This window comes from Aphelocoma coerulescens (assembly GCF_041296385.1).
Source record: "Aphelocoma coerulescens isolate FSJ_1873_10779 chromosome Z unlocalized genomic scaffold, UR_Acoe_1.0 ChrZ, whole genome shotgun sequence".
Taxonomy (NCBI): domain Eukaryota; kingdom Metazoa; phylum Chordata; class Aves; order Passeriformes; family Corvidae; genus Aphelocoma; species Aphelocoma coerulescens.
The window spans coordinates 39,059,205-39,081,033 of NW_027184085.1; the positions used below are offsets into that span (position 1 = coordinate 39,059,205).

The 21,829-nt window shown below is 37.8% G+C and overlaps 1 protein-coding gene across 4 annotated transcripts in view; it reads right to left on the bottom strand.

The window, feature by feature from the left end:
* FANCC (FA complementation group C) overlaps window positions 1–21,829 on the bottom strand; it is an 85,422-nt gene that overhangs the window by 47,158 nt on the left and 16,435 nt on the right. For 3 of the 4 annotated variants that reach the window (XM_069002562.1, XM_069002564.1, XM_069002565.1), the window contains exons 3-4: window positions 19,285–19,372; window positions 13,653–13,747 (exon numbers count right to left, since the gene is read on the bottom strand). In XM_069002562.1, coding sequence (XP_068858663.1) covers window positions 13,653–13,747; window positions 19,285–19,372 — 183 coding nt within the window. The remainder of the gene's footprint in view (window positions 1–13,652; window positions 13,748–19,284; window positions 19,373–21,829) is intronic. The other variant, XM_069002566.1, reaches the window with a different exon arrangement.

Consider the following 21,829-nt stretch of genomic DNA (forward strand, 5'->3'; position numbering starts at 1 on the left):
AATCTTGAATATGTACTATCACTGTATCAATTATTCATCTTTGATTAATAAGTCAATTCCCATTTTCACTGCAACATTCCCCCTCACCCAGAAGCCACCCGCTCTAACCATACCTAAGAATTTTGGGGTCTTTAACCTTTAACAGAACTGTACATTAACAAGTTTAAGAGGCAGATATGTCAAATTTTTAGCAAACACTGCTATGAGACATGGGTTTCCTAAGGTGTTTACACCTTAGGAAGTGCATACACTTCAAAAGGATAAAGTCCTTGTTACCTGGTACACAAACTAGTGGCACATAGGACAGAGAAAAGTGCCTGCTCTTTATTCCCTTGGGACTCATTACAGAGCAAGCTGACTTGATTCTTAAAACTGAATTTTAACCAGTAATTTAAAAGTTGAAGTCTCTTATTGCATTAAGAGTTCAATAAGTCATTGGGTTTTAATTAATTACATCAGATCTTAAACACATGCCTATATTTCATTTGAGTCTTTTGTCCTCTGTTTTGGTTCAAAAGAAAATTGACTTTGAACTATCAGTTACCCAGTGACACTTGAGACATTTCTTTCAAGCTCATTTACATACTTGATTCCACATATGCCTAATTACAATGTAAAAACTCATCTATCAGAATACATCCTTTCATGCACATGCACTTATAAAACAGAATAAATCATCTGTCCTCAACTGCAGCTGATTTACATACTCAGAAAAAGGCCTGTAAATGCTGTGTAACTATTTCTATGACACCAAGTTTACCTGCTTAAATCCATTCCATGAAACTCAAGATTCCAGATGAGTATATGTCAAACATCAAGGAGGTGAAATCAGCTTCCAAAAGAGTAAACTGGCCATAAGGTGAAAAAACACCAGTATTTTCCCCTTCATTTTGGCTGGAGAAAAAATACTCAGCTAATGGCTAGAGAGACAATAAAGCATTTTATAGAAACAGCAAAACCACACTAGGCATTAGAGGAAAAAAATTGGGAGAACGAAAACAAGATTAAAAGCTTTTAAATTAAACATAATACAGCATTTAACGTAACGGCAGAGGTTATTTCTTGCTGCAAAAACCACCAAAACATTCAGGTTTTAAAGTAATATGTATTTTAATAACAAAAGCCCCAACAGAGCACAACAAACTTTTTAAAGAGCCCAGAGATAGTACACTATATACTATTTACTTCAAGCAGAACTGATTTGGTAGGTAACAGCTGACAGAAGCAAGCAGCCAAAAGGAGGGGTGAAGGGAAGCTGTATTTTTTCAAAATTAAAAACCCTTAATGGTCTGTGGAATGCTGTTTACTTCAGCTCTGTTTTACAACCACTGGTGCATGGAGAGGGGATTGACTGAAATGTTTGCAGCCTGTGGCCACCCACATTATGGGAAGCACTATGATTAAAGAGAATGCTACGTTGTTGTATCTGCCAGCAGTCTGTTCCATGCTGTAATTATTATACTTGTCGTCTTCTTATAATCTATTGCATCTGTTGCGGCAAGACCCCAGTGTAAGCACTGTCCAACAAGAAAACCATTGAACTTGAATAGCAAGCTATTTTTAATGTGTACAAATGGTCTGAAAACTGGATACTTTAAATACTTCTCTTTTAAGTTTATGACAACATTTTGCCTTGTAGGATAGCCAGTCACATCTACCACTTTGACCTAACTACCAAAAGATATAGACTGACACACCACCCATTCATCCCACATCTTTATAATGAGCTAAGTTGTTGCATTAGATCTTTAAAGCACAAGAACTGTGTGAATTCTAGATTAGACATGTCTCTAGAGAGTACTAAAATATCAGAATTCCATCTGTCACTTTGTTATTATATACATTGAACATTTCTGATGACCCTATAACTTCTCCCTTTCTCTTTAAGAATATTTAATATTTAATAGCAGTAACAATCTTGAAAACAATAAAATTAGCCCTAAACACCAAAATAAGTAGCAGTTCTCTTAGCAGAAATTTTATTCTGAATTCTGATCTCTGCAATAAGTTGTAAAGGAGTTCAAAACTTATACTACATGCATTCTCTTGATTTTGTTCGGTGTTTCATCACATGAAATTAAGCAGTACAACACTATTGTTGGAAGCACAACACATAGGTGTTATTGCACTCTTCTCTAACAAATTTATGAGGCAGCCTGAGCCATTTCAACAATTTTGCCAGGAGTTGGCTGCAGATGCTCCTGTGAAAAGCACAGATTGCCTACTGGCTGTAACTATGAGGTATTACACTAACCAGTGTGCCACCACCTAGCAAAAGAGGGAAGAAGGATATATCACAAGCAAGGCTGAATGAAAACAATCAAGGACTGAGTAAATGCCCATTCATCTCCAGCCACTCCAGACCACTTTGAGGAAATATCTTTAGACCCTTTTAGATATAAGCTGTGGATGGAAGGCAAGGGTGAATTCCATGTATAGTAACTGGGGAAAGCTGCCACAAAGACTCCTGAAGGAGCAGGGAAAAACACAGAAAAAAATTAATAGGAAATATATAAACAAGATACATACGTTAATCACCATCAGATGTCTTTTATCTGAAGGAACACACTGTGATCTTTGCAGTGATCAAAGATCCTGATGATTATTTGCACAGGTTAGAGAAGGAATGACAATGCTTTTCCAAACATACCAAAAAAGCCATAAGATCTGTAAAGCCACAAGAGTGAGTTGCAGAAAGTGATTAAGTAACTATGAACTGCTTTGGCCTCCAGGAGACTTAACATTTTCCATTTGTCTCTTGGATGCATGCCTCCTGGAACACAGACGTCCCTCTTCCCACAAGTGCTACGGAAAACTAGATCCCCTGCTCCACGCCTCCCCATCCCTCTTACACTGACATTCCCTTCTGATTATTTTTTGTCAGGGTAAAATATCTCAGTGATACTATCACAAAGGTAAGAAATAGTCCAAACCAACTAGTTATTTATCTTTGTACAAATACTACTAAAATTATTTTCCCTCTAGAGAGGGGAAATGACACCAAAAAAGTTTTTGTAGTTGTATAAAAACCATGCTAAAACTATGTATTTGTAATAAAACCATGCTAAAACTATGCTCTATTACACTGATTCTTTCTCCTTTAACTTTCTCAGTAATAAATAGCAGGTGAAGTATGTTCATAATTTTAACTCAGATATCTCTGTTCAGCTCTTAATCTTCTTTCAAAGCTGCCTAGATAAGAAGGAAAAAATATGTTTCTTAGTATGTCCTCAAGCAACTCATAAGCCTTTTAATAGACACATTACCCATATATGTCATTAAAGTAGTATTCTTATCTCATAGAGACACCCTTTATTATAAATCCAACATTATTTTAGTACTTCTTGCATAAGATGGTCTTGGGGCCCATTTCTCCTGTGGAATGACAATTTACAAGTGACTTAGACTCTTCCTAACTTAAAAAAGCAAACTAAAGAACAGATATTGAGGTTCACTACAATTTGTGCACTACATATTTTCTTCACGTTACCTTAAATTCCTGTTTCCTTGAAAAATGTGAACTTGAAGATTTTCTTCTACAAAGAATTAATTATTAAAATAATACATTTTAAGAAAAGAAAAGCTCTTTACACTATGTTTGAATTACTTCTAATGTATGTTCTTTCCTAACATTTTCTAATGTTTTCCTAACCATCTGACAAAGTGTACATACAAATAAAAATAGTAGGTAATGAGTTTGAAAGATGGAAAGTATATTGGCCCCAAAATCAAATCAACATTCTTCACCTGAGAATATTGTAATTCCAATTCTATGTACAACCTACACAGAATCATGGAATGGTTTGGATTGGAAGGGGATCTTGAAGATCATCCCATTCCAACCCACTCACCATGGGCAGGGACGCTTTCAAGGCATTTAGTCCTTGCCTGAGCTACGCTGCAGCCATGCCTGTGACTGGTCATGCTACCTTGCTGCCCTGCAGCCTGATCCCTGGCCATGATATCACAGCTAAACTTTGGGCCTGCCTCATCACTGTGGGCCTGGTGTGACAGTCACTGGACTCATGGCTGACCCTGGTGATTGCCACTGGACTTGCTCTGCTCTCCTTGTGCACCTGTGTCATTTCTGTGTCAAGGCACAGCTGGCACCTGCCTTGTCCTTACCTGCAGATCCCGGCGCTCACCCTCCCCTGTGGAGCAGCCTATCCTCACACCAACTGTAGCAGTGTCCCTCAGCTACTCTCAACTGCCCCTGAAATATAATTTCACCTCAATACTCAATTTCACCAGGTGTCACTAATAAGTCTTTTCAATTAGCCTCTCTATTGAATGATCTCAGATCTTGTCGGCAACTGAATCTCAGACCCAGACGGGCAGGGAATCTGAATCATTTATTCAAAGGAGTGAGTTGGTTTTATACACTTTTCCAAGGCACAGCATTTCCTTATAGGGTGTGACCTATCCAGTGTTGCCACATCACAACACACTTTCTCAGTGTCCTTCCATGGGATGATCACTCACTGTTCACCCGTCCCTCAGCTCCCGACAGGCTCCTCAGCTCCCGACAGGCTCCTCTCCGTAGGGCTCTGCCCTGTGACACCTCCTTCCCCCAGGGTCAGGAGGAGACAAGCCTCTGTGTGCCACCATGTGCTCCTTTGTGCTGCCATGTGCCTCTGCAGGCAGGTTTTACAGCTCACAACCCAATTCTACCTTATAATTCCCCATAGATCTTACATTAATTAAGAGTTGATCTACATTTTGCCTCACTGAATTTTTTCCAAATGCTTACTGAATTTTCCAGCAAACAGCAATTCTGTTCAGGGTCTGAATTTACCTTTGCAAATATGATACCTAAGAGGTGAGAAGTTTCTCATTTCTGAATTTATTCTCAGACCTTTTGGCCACAACTTGTTTATTATCATTTAAGCTGAACCTCAATTGTTACCAAAAAAAAAAAAACCCACAAGCATTTTACTGCATGAACTGAGGTCAGTGGAAGACTAGGATTTCTTACTCTTGCTTTTGTTAGGCCCATGGCACAAACAGCAGCATTTTCCTGTTTTAACTGACATGCCTGCAGTGATACCATCTCTGGAGTTTTTTTTGCAGACATGGTCACAAAAACTGAGGCCACTTTTTCATAAATTATTTATTCCATTCTGTTTTGAAAACTTTTCAAGATCTGGAAAGATTGCTTCTTGAACAGTTTTGCACAAGAGTACACTTAACATAAGGATGGTTCAGGCCTCTTGATGAAACATATTCAGGAGACTTTTTACACAGTCCATCCACGTGCATGGTATTCTTAGTAAATCTGTCTTGTTTACTCTTCTCCACAGGTGTGTTACACCTGTGCAAAGCCATTTTTTCTTGTTTCACTTAGCTCAGGAATTCTGCTTCTTTCAAAAATGACTTGGAGCTTCTGATGATCTTATTGTTGGATTTGGGTATTATTATTTTCTTCCAGAATCACAGAACTTCTTGATTTTTAGAAAATATGTTCCTGCCATCTGGTGACAAAAAGTGACTGCTGTACCCAGCCCAAATGACAACCAGGTAAACAAACACAGCTTTCCCTATGGAGAGGGCTGAACTTGAACTGTTTTTCTAAAAACAAGCCTGATGTTATGGAAAGTTTAATATCTGGCACCAGCCAGAAACATCTCTCTTTTTGTGTTATTATCACATATTTTCTTTTTATATATTTAAATGAGTAATCTTTCATTGGTGTCGGGTTGGCTTTGTGTATGGCCAAAAAATACACCAGTTATTCTTTAGAACAGATGGCCTTCAGGAAAGAATCACAGAATATTTGGGTCTTTTCAGCTTTGTTCAGCACTTTGAGTACTACTCTGCTGAACTGGTAGGTATTTTTTGTTACGTTTTTTTTTTTCTGTCCACTGTCCCAGCTTTTGGCAAAAGTTATTCAGTTCCACCAAGTATTTTTAGATCTGCATGCCCTTTCAGCTCACCTTTTTTTTCCTCCCCCTCTGTCAGATTTTCTTTGATAAGGGCCCTGACAAAATGAGTACTCCATTTCCCCATCCTTTAGATTTGACCGGCACAACCTTTTTTGCTTTCTTTCGGCTCTAGCTCTCCACTTGGTGCTTGATGAATACAACAAATCACAACTTTGGTCTACACCTCCTAACCACGTATCTCACCACTTGTTCCAAATTGATTACACCACAATCTCTCAGCTGTGAGTCAGCCTTTAAGTTTGTAAGACGGGGGTTTTTTTCAGTCCTTTTTACAAACTGGTTCACAGATTTTACCATTTTCAGTTTCCTTATGCAGTCTCAGACACATCTAATTTTTATGTTTTACTTTACACAATACATGGACATACAGCTTTTGCGTATATGTCTGAAATAACAGCTGACTCACACACTAAAACCGGCATTTCCCACCCTCTCCATAAGATATAAACCTATGTGGGATTAAAAATTGGATTAAAATTTTCATGAATGTTAAGAACACTAATAATTGTATAGCATAACAATAAAATTTCTAAAAATACATTGTTCCAGTGCTTCAAGGCTTTAACCAATCATAAATTATAGGAATAATCTAAAAAACCTCCAAACATAAACAAAGCAGTATGACAAAAGGGATCACTATTCTGTAATTATCCAGAATCTGTTGTGTGCTCACAAAAGCCTCCAGAACAGGCAACCATTAGCAGCAGGAAATATGGGACTGTTCTTGTCTCCATTTTTATGAGACCTATTTATTTAATGATTGCTCTTAGTTTTAACTAAGAAAGGAGAACTTTTATAACACAGAATAGCTGAAGATAAAGCATAATGTACAACAGCTAATTCCCAGTTTTTATTTTCACCAGCTCCAGAGAATGGTCTGTCCATGCTAACTCTGCAAGAATATCCTTTTATACCCATTGATTTTGTTGCAGAAGTCATGCTTAAAGTTGGTCCTTCCTTAGAGGGTGCACTCATTTTTATTTGTCATTCTCAGGAGACCTCATCACACCTGAAGGACAGGAGGCCATCCAGAGGAACCTGGACAAGCTCAAGAACTGGGCCCATGGGAATCTCATGCAATTTAACCAAGTGCAAGGTGCTGCACCTGGATCGAGGCAAACCCCAGTACCAGCACAGGCTGGGGGCTGAACAGATGGAGAGCAGCCCTGGGGAGAAGGACTTGGGGGTGCTGGTGGGTGAGAGGCTGGACATGACCCAGCCATGGGCACTCACAGCCCAGAAATCCAGTTGTTTCCTGGGCTGCATCCAAAGCAGCTTGGGCAGCAGGCGAGCGAGGGGATTCTGCCCCTCTGCTCTGCTCTGGTGAGACCCCACCTGGAACACTGCATCCAGCTCTGGGCTCCCCTGCACGGGAAGGACATGGACCTGTCAGAGTGTGTACAGAGGAGGCCACCAAGATGATTAGAGGGATGGAGCACCTCTCCTTTGAGGCTGAGAGAATTGGGATGAGACTGATGAAGAGAAGGCTTTGGGGTGACATAATTGTAGCCTTCCAGTACCTGAAGGGAGCCAACAAGAAAGATGGAGAGAGACTTTTTATGAGAACATGTAGCGACAAGGGGGAATGGATACAAACTAAAACAAAGTAGATTTAGATTTGATTTTAGGAAGAAATGCTTTACTGTGAGGGTAGTAAAGCAGTGGCACAGGTTTACCAGAGAAGCTGTGGATGTCCCATCCGCAAGCTTTAAGGCCAGGCTGGATGGAGCTCTGAGCAACCTGGTCTAGTGGGACCTTTCCAGCCCTGGCCATTCTACAATAACTTTAACAAATCAAAGGCAACCCACCACACCTGCCTTTTTATCAAAAGACATCCAGGGAGCACCTGGGAAAGGCCACAACAATATTACCATTATTCTAATCCCTAACAACATCTAAGTGACATCCCTGTGTCACGGGTGTGAGTTGCAGCTTCCCTGCGCGGGCAGGGATGTGCGAGGGACGCACGGGCGAGCACCCAGGGCGGAGATCGCCATCTCCTGGCTCCGAGCGGCGCCGGCTCTCGCAGCTGACCGCGCTGGTGCTCATGCACTGGGAGAGGCTGGCTGCTGACAAGAGAACAGACACAAAAGAAGGCGTAATTTGTTGAACCCGACATCGCGGGGAAAGTCTCGTGCTTACGGAAAATAAACTCGTGAAAGCAGCAGCGGTAAAAAAACGTTGACAGAATAAATTAAAACATGGGAGCAGGAAACCAAGTAATACGATGAGAGACATACTAAAAACATTCAGAATAGAGAGATTATTTTGTCCTTAAAAAATACAAAGCCTGACCATAGATAAATGAGTTATTATGAAAACATGTAATAAGGAAAGACAAAGAAGGGGAAATACAAAAAAACCTGTGCTGTTCAGAATACTACTTGTAATTTTATAACAGTGAGAGAAGGAGGAGGCTAGAGAAAAGGAATAGCTGTTTCTTTATGCTTCTTTTTTCTCAAGCTATTTGCATGATGAGTTTTTCATTGTAGGCACTTCAGAACCACGGTTTTCTAAACTGTTCACATATACTCTTCAATGTAACAGATCCTTGGATATAAACCCCTAAGTGCTTAAAAACCTCCATAAATATCAATGATCAGTCACTATCAAAACAGGTGAAAACACAGATAGAATTCTTGCACATCTGTGAAAAAATTACGGGCAGAAAAATACAAAACTCAGTTCAACTGAATGCACTGTGCATTTTCTTATTTTCTTATTAGTGAGGATCCTTGTACTGTTGTCAAAAATGTCAGGAATCTTAACACAGAATTCTCACTAGTGCTACCACCACCAGACAACAATGCCATACAGTAAGGGCAGCAGGGAAGCTGGCTTCTAAACTGGCTTCTAAAGTTCATCTTTCCTTGGAAGAGTATTTATTAGAATGCTGTGAAACAGAAAACTGTGTACATATCAATATAGAATTAATATATGTGTACCTGTATGTAATATGAAGATTGCCATCTACTGGTATATAAGAATATACACCACTGTTTTTAAATTAGTAAACAGCTATCATAATAAGCAACAAAGCTGTCATTACTGTGTTCTACAAACAACAGTGTCCAGTTTCAAACTTTGCCTCACATATTCAGCATACTATATTTTGTCAAATACACAGAAGCCATATATCCTACAACATAAGCCTCTACCCATAAAATAGACAAAGAAGAAAATACAATTGTCTTATTCTAAGGTCTGAAGACCTTACTGTAGCCTACCAGTATTTAAAGGGGGCTTATAAGAAAGATGGGGATAGATATGGCTATGCACGGGATATAGATTTGCAAAAGAACTACATATTTTCAGAAAGGAAGACTTGGCCAAGCCAAAAAAAACACCTCCAAAAACATAGGGCAAGCCTTAGAGGTCTTCCACTCCTATGTTTATGCTGTTATGTATATATTCTTGTTCCTTTGTATTCCTTTGAGGCATAGTAAAGCACAGAAAAAAGAAGTCTTAAAAAAAAAAAGAAAAAAAAAAGAAAAAAAAAGACAAAATTTTAAAGAAAGGATATTAACTTTCTGTTTTACCCAATTTGAAGAGACATGGACTGTAACACTCTCGTAAGTACAAAGAGCCTTCCAACACAATACAATAAAAGTATTATTTGAAATAAATTCCAAAGCCGTAAACAATTCATAACCACATCTTATAAACTGAGAGCAGAGAAGAAAGTGTGGCCAAGTTAATAAAAAGGAAACCTGCTTCAATTGGTACAATGTGATTGCAAGAGTAATGTGCAGTGAAAGGAAGCTGTTCTAGCCCCATCAGACAGAAGTCCATCTTAAAACCAAACTTACTTCACAGCTCCAAAAATCTCTGCTCAGGAGAGGCCAGCTGGAGAAACTAAGCAACTATTTTAGACTGGTTTCACCAGGTCATTATTGTTTTTATTAGTGTGAAATCTGTGGCACCATATATCTTGGCTTCCTATACTGTGCCTGACTTTACAAAAGACCTACATAACCTGGATTCCAACACTGTGGCTCAGAGTCATAAACAAAACCAAAAATATCTACCATTTTAAGTAGCATCTAACCCTAAAAACACTGCAGTCTACACTGCACACTTTAATTAAATTTCAATAAATTTCTTTTCACAATTTATTCTTTTAAAGGACTTACAGACCTGCACAATCTTGGTTTCAGAAATGTAGTAATAATGCATTTCAAGTAGGTAGCTACCCTTTCTGCCCTTAAAAACAACACAGCTTTTCTATGACAATGGCAGGAAAGTTAAAAAGTAAGCTAGCCTTAAATGCATTTTTTGCAACTTTGAAAATGCAATTTAGTAGCTAAAAACAAAAGACTTGAGATTAGTCTTCCTATCAATGACCTTAGCCAAAGATGCACTGAAAGGCCCCAGCACTCCTCAGGAACTGAGACTTGCCATGACAAAAAAAGCAAGGTGTAATTTCACAGTCAATGTACATAGCTATAAAAGCAAAGGGAGGAGGAGATTCAACACTAACTTGACTGAATAATATAATTTTCCAGTCAGATACAACTTGGCATTTTGGGAGAAAAATTTTAATGCAAGCCAGTTTAAAACCTATGAAACTAGGAAGAAACTTTAAACTGTTGTTGTTGTAATAGTTAACGGTGAGCAGGCAAAGTTCCCTGTCTCCATTACAGACTCCTACTTATTGTTTGGGTGAGTTTTTTTGCTTGGTTGGTTCCTTTGCTTGGCTTTTTTGATGTTTTGTTTGTTCTATCATCAACTAAATGGATACCCAAAGATCCCAATTTATTTGATACATGCTGATATACACAGTGAACTGTTCTGCCTTTTTAAAAACTAAGTATTCCTCCTCAGTGTATGCTGAAGTATGAAGCTGAGGAAATAAAATGAGCTATCGACTGCTGGACCAAAAGACAAAGTCACTGAGAAGATCGCTTCTGTAGAAGGTGAAAAGCAGTTCCCCTGGGTAAAACCCTTTCACACAGCTCCTGTGTCAGTGTGCATGGACCTGATACAGATCCCCATTCTGTGTGGTCATGGATGGCTATCCATACCCTCCATGGAGATCTTAAATACCTTAGATTATCTGTCATTTCATTCCAAGTACAGGCAAGTTCTCTATAAAAACCTTAGTGGCATTCAAACTTCTGGAGTGTTATTTAAAATTTCTTTCTGGACTTCAATTCCCTTTACATCATGTGGTCGCAAAACTACCTTCCTTCCTGTGCCCAAAAGACTGTAAATTTTAGAGTTTTGGCCTTTTTTCCCCCAGTGTACCACAACATATGGGGCATCTTCTCCACAAGTGAATAACCTTGATGTAAAGAGCTCCTGCCATATTACCAACACTGAGGTCAGATCAAATCACTGCAGAGACTGACCGCCCAGTCAGTATTAAAACAGCTGATGAAAACCTCAGATTATGGCTCTCATAAAAAACGTGTCTTGATCCCTTTCTGTGACAATCCTTTGAGACACGCATAACAAGGAAAAAGTAGTTCAGGAGGAAACAATGTTAAATGTACACTAGGTGTGTCAGAGGATTTACAGGTGTGTGTGTGTGTTACTTTTTTAAAATATAAATCATTATCACAGATGGCAAAATAAAACCTTTAAGAGTAGCAAAACATTTATTTCAGGTTTTTCTGTAAAAACAAGCATGATAGTCCTTATTGTATCACAACTGCAGATGACTAGAATTACAGTGATGAAAAGGAAAGGGAAATAAAACCACTTTCTTCAAAAAGCTTTGGGATGATGCCCACTGGGCAGTAAGAAACTGCAAAGAAATTCTACTAATTATAGAAAACAATTTAATAATACCCTTTCTTTTAATCCCACCTGCTGTATTTTAATGCTGTGTTACACCCACTTAAGGCAACTAGGTAAGTGCTGAATGATAAAAATAGCTAGTAAGATGTTTGTGCTTTGAATTCCTCCATGCCCTCCCTCCTTCCTAAGATTTAGGTTAACTCTTGACCCATCAAGTCACAGTGGCTATTATGGGTGATTGAAACATACAGAGTAGGTGGAAAAATTTCCGCAGATTACAGGGCAGCTTGAATCAAATACTTGACATGTTAGTTTCAGTGTAAGATAAAAGCAGCAGTCCCATCCCCACCCATCTCCAACTGTTTGTTCCTGCTTACCTGATACTTTTTCTTGTATCAGCAATACCATCACTTCAATTACATTAATCAGATGAGTCAAATGTTGTTAAGTTAAGACAACTGGTTTTTTCCACTCCCAGAAACCAAAGCTATCTGTAGTAGACTGTCTGGGTACATCTCTCACTCACCACTTAACATCATTACTGCATATGTTATTAACATGCATCGTTAATGCATAGGTGTATGTTATGCTACTGAAAACCAAAAATGACAAATTTTGCTGTTTGATAACTAACTGCATACTACTGTGCCTCTCCTATTTCATTACGAAGAATATAAGAAAGCAGCAAGACTACATTAGAAAAGGCAGAGTGGGTTTTTTTAATATAATTTTACTTTGGCATTCAAGCCTTGCCACACTTTGAATTAGAAGTATAGTAACCTCAGTAAAAGCCTCCTGAAAATAAGGAAGAAAATAAGGGTGATTTTACTCAGTATTAAATTGTTCAAATTTTCATGGTATGTGGTACAGCCCACCAAACAGGTATATACAGGCATCCAAGGCCATCTAAAAGACTGTGAGAACATATTTCTATGACTACAGCTTTTAAATCAACAGTAGTTGTTTACTAACATAAAAATCTCTATCATCATCATCATCTATTATTTTATAGTAATTTGTACATCCTAGTATTACACACATACCTAGATAATCTGACATACAAAATAAACTAGTAAGTAAGAAATTATCTACCTAGAGAAATCTAGAAGCATCTTCAGCTTTAGCAGAGCTGTACATAAATAATGATGATGCTGCTACATTCTCACTAGTTGTGAGGACTAAAAGATAAAAAAAAATATATTAACAATTCCATTTATATTTTTTACCATATTTTTACATGGACCCATGAAAAATGCAAGGACACAACAGAACTGCACTCTCAAATTGTTATTCAGCAATGTAAAGTATTAAGAAACAATGTGCAGCAAGCTATATACAAGCTCACGTGTTTTGTTAATTCAGTGTGGAAATATATAAAATATGAATAGATGTGCCATGCAAAACCCTAATTTTGGGATTAAAGTTAGAGATGCATTATTCTTTAAGTCACTAAATATAAATCCACACACAAGCACTGCCCCTCCCCTCTCTGACTCTCTTTGAAGAAAATTTGGATACAATTAAATTCTTCATAGGCAGGAGATTAAACAAAAACAAAAAAGAATAAAATTACAGAACAAATATACATCACTTTCAAAACAAACCATGGCATTTCTCCAGGTTATTTATTTTATCCTAATTGAAAGGTTCTTTATTTTTAATAGCAACACTTGCTTCCCTTCTGATTTGTGGTTGCTGCTCACTAGTCAAGGATACTAGACCTGGTGAATCTAGTTGGTTAAAAGCCATCAAAACCACCAAATGTAAAATGCCTCCTCCTTATAAGGATTTAAAATGAGAATAACAGTGACTGTGTTATAATTAGAATCATATACACTTCAACACAAGATGTACGCAAGTTGTCTTTGGAGCAGTTTCTTAAATGACAGTGTGTCTATGCTATAGATGCAGCACCTTTAAATAATCAATTTAATCCAAAGCAGTCCTGGGAAGGATTAATTCACTTACGCGTATCCAGCTGTTGGCCTTCAGTTCCACAGTGCTCTGTGGTTCACTGCTGTACAGACAACATAAGCACCACATCAGAGTTTTCTGGCTTTCATCTGTAGGAAAAAAAGCAAATAAAGATACACTTAGAGGGAAAAGAAAAACCCAAACAAAACACAGACAGAATTACACACAAAAATCCCTATCCATCCACAAAATTGAAGCCTTAATATCAGCCTCAACTCATACTGCTTCTATTCTACCAAATTCATACCACACATTTAACGTTACTCACTGTATACATCTTGTGTAATCATTTCCTTCAACAGCAGTTTAAAAGGTACCAAAATGTTCAGAATCTATACAATAATTAGATGATCTTAAGAAACTTGCAGGACCTAGTATTTCATTTACATAAAAAAACCCTGAAGCTATCTTCAAGGAACTTTCAACTCAGTATAAATAATATCATTAATAATAGACAATAATCAACAGTAGTAAAATAGTTTATTACATTGTGTCCAAAGCTTGCAAAACTCAAGTATGTTCACTTAAGAAAAACTAAAGTTTGTGACGTATGGAATCATTAATGACTAGAACGTAAAAGATCAAGTTCTCTGTAAAAATATAGAAAGTCTCCATGCCTCAGGAAAATGACATTTCTGCAGACAGCAGAAAAGGTAAATGATGATGGAAAAAAATCCCATTCTTATTTTCTGCTCAGGATCAGAGTGGGTTTTACTTAACTCTAACCCACTGTTTGATATGAGCTCTCTTCTTTAAGAATCTATTAAAAAATGAGCATGACTGTCACTGCTCAGATGCACAGATATTATTATAGAGGAGACGATTATCTGGAGGGAGCAGCTGAAGAGCCATTTAACTCATGATTATTTCACACACCTTTGTTTTCAATAGGCCCTGGTGGTTTTTTTCCTAATGTTCTTTGGCACGTAACAGTATGTTCTACAGTGAATTTAATCCCAGAACAAAACTGTGTGATTGAAATGAAAATTCTGAAAACTGGATGTAGTATTGTAGTCCTGACATAATATTCATTCAGTAAGCAACAACCTTCTTGTTAAAAATCATACAAATAAGTGATACTACCAGTTTTAGAAATTATATTATGAGATAATTTGATTATCAAGTGCAATGAGTGATTTCTTTTGTTTTCCGTGTATTTGTTATCCAGGATGTAATAAACAGTATTATTTAGAAGTGTTTTGTTGGGAAAGCCTGAGGAAAAACTAAAAGATCCATTAAGTAATGCCTGTGTTTTCACCAGGTGACCAGAGACGTTAACACTGATTTAAACCAGTATTCCTCAATAAACGTCCAACAAGCCTGGAGGCCATTACTGACCTCCCACTGACTAACATCTCTGCAACAGAAATGGTTTCCCAAGCACACCCTTTTAAACGACCACAATTTGGGGCATTCTGCCATTGTGTGTTTGGGGACTTGTTTTAATACAGATTTTTACAAGGCTAATAATTTCCTGGGTTTTGTAATTCTGAAGTTAAAGGACACATCCTGCATATTGCTAAGCAGAAATTCAAAGTATCCCTAAACTCTGATTATAACTATATTCAACTGGCATTCAGACGTCAGCACTAATAGACAACTACCTCCTTCAAAAAAGCCTTCCATGTAAACTCTACTATGACTTTATATGGGAGGAAAAACCAGAATGGTTTATTTGTTTAAATGACTAAATCATAGCAAATTTCTTCTTGGAAAATGAAGATTTTAAAAATTATTAATTACTAATATAAAATATTGCCTGATTATGAAGTCTGGCTTTTGACATAACTTTCAATTACATAAATTACACAGAAAAAGGCAGAGAAAAAGACATCAAGTCCAAACCTCTTATCTCAAACAACATATACATAGTCCAAGTATTCCTTCTTTTGACTCACCCAGTTTATACTGTACATCTACAGTACATCAACAAGTCATTTTAATTAAATTTTTGTTTTCTTTTGACTTAAAAAAATTAAGATGAGGTGAAAAAAATGCACACAACTGCTTGAATAGACCTCTGGATGAGAAGATTTTTTTGTTACACATCATGACTTGCTGCATACTATAAAATACACTGCATGTATTGTTGCCTGTCAGAAATGTAAACCAGTATGATGAAAGCTAAAATCATGAAAACAAAGCTTAGATAAACTAAGCTGGCACACTTTGCCAGCATAATGAGTTTACACAGATTAACACAGATACATTCAAACCTCAAGCCAAGTGAAACCAACCTATACTGATCTCATAGCTAAGCCAACAGTTTCCAAAAAACAAGGAACTGGTACAGCTTCAGATTTTCCTAGTTTAAAAAATTACTTTTTGATCAAAACTGAGCTAGCCTCCCACGGATTTGTGAAAAACAGGGAAAAGGCCCATACAATCCTCTTGCTGATATACCCCTATGACACACTCTGAGGGCAAGTCTTGGTTCACTGTTTTCTTTTCACAGCTGCCCTGAACAAGGGATGAAAGATGGGAAGATTAAAACAGATCTTAAAATAATTACTGCAGCTGCAAAAGATAATTCATATCAAAAGACCAAACACAGAACCATAAAAAGCCTACTGGTGGATTTTTTCGTCACAGTTTTCTAGCAACTGTGATCTCCGTGGAAAACATACCATCATGATATGTACTGAAAAGCATTATCAGGATACAAACAAAGGCATTTGATCCTACTATGGCATGGAAGAATGCCTAATACCCAAATAACCAATTAATACATCCACAGAAATAAAATTAAAAACTCAAAAGGTGGAAATTACAGCTCAGAAGAGGTTACCACCTATCTGCTGGACTTCTGAAAAAAAGGAATAAAGAAAAACAAAACAACAACAAAAAGTCCCTAAAACACCTCAAACCAATCAACCAGTCAAAAGTCCAAACCTTTATGATCAATCAGATTGTACTTCTTTCCTGCCAATCTCACAACAAAAATTTTTAAAAAAAAAGAAACACAGAACAAAAAGGAATGTTTTTCTCACAACACCGTGTAGCCTCAATCATCCTGAGCACAGTCAGTTTATAAATAACCTGACATGAATGGGGCCAGATGGAAGGAAGAAAACCCTAATTTTACAGACAGAAATAATATTTTTAGAACTTGTTGTACAATTTTATTGAAACTTATCAGAAAATATTCATTAGCTAAAACTGAGCTTTCTACGGAAATGAATGCATTCTCCAGCTTGCACACTCACACACATGTACTGACATACAGAACCACCAAGAAATCCCCCAGCATTTACAGTATTAGTTTGGGATTCAAGACATTTGAGCTCAAAACTCAAACCAGGAGGGTCCTACTGAGATGATAATCCCACAGCCCACAAGGAAAACCAAAAAACAAAAAACCACTGGAATTCCTTACCAAGACTGAATTCCTCGTGTATCCCTTGTGGTTTAAGACCACAAGTACAGCTATGAGATTTTCTTCAGTCGTGCTTCCCTCACATTAGCATTCTAAATAAGGCTAACTTGGTCACCTCCTGCTCAGGAGTGTTTATGAGGAGATTATTTTCCCTTGGAGACCATGCTTCCTGCACTGAGTGGTCAGCCATGTCAGCTTCCAGCACCAACAGACATTCATCTCAGGTGATAGGTATTGTGGTTTGGACATGAGGCAGAAGTATAATGTTTTTCCTTCTCCATTTATTAGTATGAAAGACTGAATTGAACAAAATTAGTTCCTTCTTCTGTGAGGGTGGCCTGGTCTCAGACACAGGCCTGAATGAGCTATTTATCCAAATGAGAAATTACATGAAAGCCACTTGAGAGTCAGCATCTGCTACAGCCAGCATTATCTTAAAGGATATCTTCAGAACCAGTGCCAAACAAAATGAAAAACTGCTGAATCTAAAATGCCAGCAGTCCAAAGAGTGTTCAGGTGGCTCTAAGAAGAGGAAGTGGTGGGAATGTATAAGCAGATATCTTCAGGTCTATTGATGTCAGAAAATCTTTAAGCACTAAAAAGTGAAGGATTCCATTTCCAGCAAGTAAAGTTCTCTGAATTGGCTTGCTTGCCACTTTGAGACAAAAAAAGAAACCTGTAGTAAAACTTCATTCTCAAGCAAATTTCAGAGCTAATGACCAACTTGCAAAAAAGTGTTTTTGCAGCTTCAGAAAATGCTGAAGGAACACAAAAAAGAGGAAAGAAGTAGAGGAAACCAAGAATGTATTGCTGGGATTTTTGCAAAAAGGAGCCAAAAGCAGACACAGATGGCTTTCAACTCTGATGAGAAATATAGGTGAAGCTACTTTCTGTAACACAATACACTGTTGGCTCAGAAAAACTGATTGTCTAAAAATTTGCATATTCCAAACAAAAACTCAGAAGCAAAGCATGTGTGTAATTGTAAACATCAATGGTTACCAACATACTCAAAAACTATGATTGAAAGGGAAACCTGTCCACTGTAAAAATACATCTGTAAAGTATGAAAAAGTTTTTCAAAAAGCACACATTTGCTCTGCAAAACTGGTTTATGTTTAAACCTATGGTTCCTTCCCAAATTTTCCTTTCAGAGGCGAAGTGCTGACATTACACACATCTACTATGTGTTTTACCAACAAGTTAATTTTGTCTGTGCTTAGAGCTGTCTAGAAGACAAAGCCAAAATAGAAGATGTATGCTGTGCTTGAGTTAGTAAACCCTTCTAGGTGAAAACAAAATTGCCCTTTTCTATATTTCCCCCAAAAGGAAGCATAAAGCAGAAAAGACATGTTGTTACTTTTTTTTCTTTTTTCCCTTTTTTTTTATTTGTAGTTGTAATAAGAGCAAAAGACTGACAAAAAGTTGTTTTCAGGGGCTCACAGAGGAGCTCAGAGTTAAGTTTTCTGCTTAAATCAGATCCCAAGTAATTTATCAAAATATCAACCTTTCAGTTCCTGAAAAAGGTATCAGAAATGTTGATGACAAAGTACAAGGAGTGTCTCCTCCCTCCCAACAGTTTTCCTGTGCCAAATTAATATTCTCTTCTATATTCTCACTCACACACGTATTCACCACCAGTAAGAGCACTTTGTTTTTTCATATGCTTTTTTCCTATGTTACCCCTTTACTGTTTTAATTTTGATTCTGTGTGCATTTTCACTAGTTAAGGATGGAAAGATAGGGAAAATACATCTTCAGAATTCAATAAAAACAAACACAATCATAACTTAGACTAATTACAAAAACACACATATCAGAAAAGTTAATTCTTCTATCTTAGCATATATAATATTCTGATACATACTGAAAGAAACTTCTAGTGAAAGTAATTTGAAGCACTAGATCTTGCACATTTTGAGACTCCAGCAAAATGTAATCAATACAACAAAAGATGAGAATGGAAATCATGATGAACATAAACACTCACTGGGTTTAAAACCTACTGGTCCCAAGCCAAGATTCCATAACTAAACCATGAAATTAATTAGATCCAAAAGTGAACTTAACATTTCTGAAAGCCATATATTTTAAATAACACAGTCTTTTCATCTCATAATTTTACTTCAGTAAAAAAGAATGTTGTGCTTTTATGGAAAAAAATCATGGTATGTAGCAAGTCATATTTTCCTAATTTCTACAGAAGAAGGTTCATAGAACTGTTGCAGAAATATCTTTACACATTCTTACCATATCCTATAACAAAAGGATTCCAACAGAGCCTTCCTAGAAGCTGTCCAATTAAAGGGAACTGCTGGATTGCTACAGTTGAACTCTGCTAAAACATAAAAACAAACAAAAAGATAATAAATATACTGCACGTAATCCTTACCTAATACTTAATTATGTTACAAAATTTTTTCATTTGCCTCACACCCAGCAACCAGATCAGTATTAGTAACTAGCAAGTATAGATTTCATTGTATTAAATGCCTAATAAACACGCATTTTTGCTGAACCTCATTGCTATAATACACTGTCTCACAGTTTCTGAAGAAATTAATACCTGCTATGGCATAAAATTATCTTTGTTACTTCTGCTTGCTTTCTTTAACTTAATGACTAGCCTGTAACAAACCAACATTTAACTTCTAACCAAAAAGAAAGCAGTTTCATGATAAAAGTAGTAAACAACGTAGTTTATATACAATCCTGTGTAAGCAGTCGTATGTCACCATTTTTTTAGCTTTACTATCTCATAAATGAAGGCTTTGAAAAATAGTGCTGTGCTGAGATAACATGCAAGTAGCAGGGATGATAACCATCTCCTGCTACTGCAATAAATTCCTTAAATTTGTCTCATGTAGACCAAGAGTTTCTGGGGCCATATTCACAAAGTCCATTTAAGGGCATGCCTCGAACTACATGAGGTAGCAATGGTTTTTTCCCCCTTAAGAAAAAAGAAATACAAATATGGGAAGAAACTCCACTCCCCCAAAATCTTTTACTTAAAATTTAAAACTTAAATTCAGTTCAGAAACAAACCTCACTTTACACTCTCCAGATAAGAATATTTAAAAATAGGAACTTCCATAAGAAGCAAGCCTTATGCCCATAATGCAGTACTTCTAAAGCTATTATACTGGATATATATACTGAAAAAGCCACGCTCAGGAAAACATATTAGCAACTAAACATGAACAACTACATTTACTCAAGTGAGTGCAGACAATAATTAAATTACTAAATAGAAGAGGCAGCAGCTTATGCCAATGATCTGACCATGCTGCTAGAATGCACTGTGTGACATAACACTGGGGTTAAAGTGTCAGCAGACCCTCTAAGATTTAAAAGATCAGTTACAGTTTTGCATGTTAAGGCCTTTAAATCATCCAGTTTATGACCTGACAAACACAATCAAATTCTTGTTTATTTAATGACTTTTGTTAAGAGGCTAGAGCATTGGCTGGGAAATTTCACGTGACATCAACCAATCAAGAAGAAAAAGCTCCTTTCACAATAAATCAGTGTAGCGGGTTGGGTTTGTAACCGGGCAGAAACACCAATTTAGTGTAGTGGTTTGCTCCAAAATACTCATTACTGTTTATCTTCTGTGAGATAAGAATTAGGAGAAATGCAAAGCAGGCACCAATCTTGAAAGAATATAAAGAAGTTTATTAACAGACTTAAAACAGGGGAAAAAAAAATCATACCACATCTTCAGAACTCTTCTCCTCCCCCCACCTTCCTCCCACCTTCCTCCCTTCTCCCACTGACAGTGTGAAGAAGACAACCCTTGAGATGTTCAGTCTGTTCATCACTTCCATAACAACCTTGTTCAGTCCATCTAGGAAGAGGAGTCTCTCTGCTCACATGCGAGTCCCTTCCCCCCAACTTGCAGCTTTTCCCACAACTGCTTTCGAGGGTCCACTCTTGAAGTTTTTGGGGTACAATTTTAAGGTTGAGCTGTTCAGAAACTAAAGTTCTCTTCACCCATCTCTGGGAGCATTTCATCTCTAAGAACAGAGGCCCTTCTCCTTCCCTGGGAGCAAAGGGTCTTCATCATCTTCATCTCTAGGAGCTGAGGTTTTCTCCTTTCCCATTTGGAGCAAAAGCCCTCATCGCTTTCATCTCTCCCTGTCCAAACTTCTCATGAAATTACAGCTGCTTCAGCATCTGCCTATCTCAGCGCAGGTGCTTTTGCTCACAAGTACAAGTTGAATGTTCCACCCCCCATGCCTTCATGAAATTACAATGGGATACTCTGATATATCATAGCTTCACAACAGAATTTCAGCTTTAAGCATCTCCTCTTTCTCTTCCCTCAGGTTTTCAGCTCTTCACAGCAATAAAAGGGTTAATCTCACCTTGGCCTTGCAGCTGGAATGTGGCTTATCACAGTGGAGAGCAGGGGGAACCTGGGCCGCTCCAGCTGCCCACAGTAGCGCTCTGGGGGGGTTCCATGGGTGGAACAGGCCCATCGGCTCCAGGATGGCCGTGGCCTGGCCCGGCCTGGCCCGAGCAGGGCCTGGCTGGGCCCGCTGGTCCCCCCACGGGCCCCGCAGCCACCTGTCCCAGCACCAGAAACGAGAGAGAGCCTCTGCCTCGGGGTTTCCTATTCTTAAGTGTGTATCACAGAGGCGGTCACAATTTTAAGTGGCTTAAAGAATTGTCCATATTCAAACTGGCCAGCTGATAGGTTCTGTCAGGTCACAGAGGAAGCTGTGAGCACCCCTTGGCAAGGACATCCCTTCCGGGACTACGCTTGCTAACCTATGACAATCAGGAAAGCAGG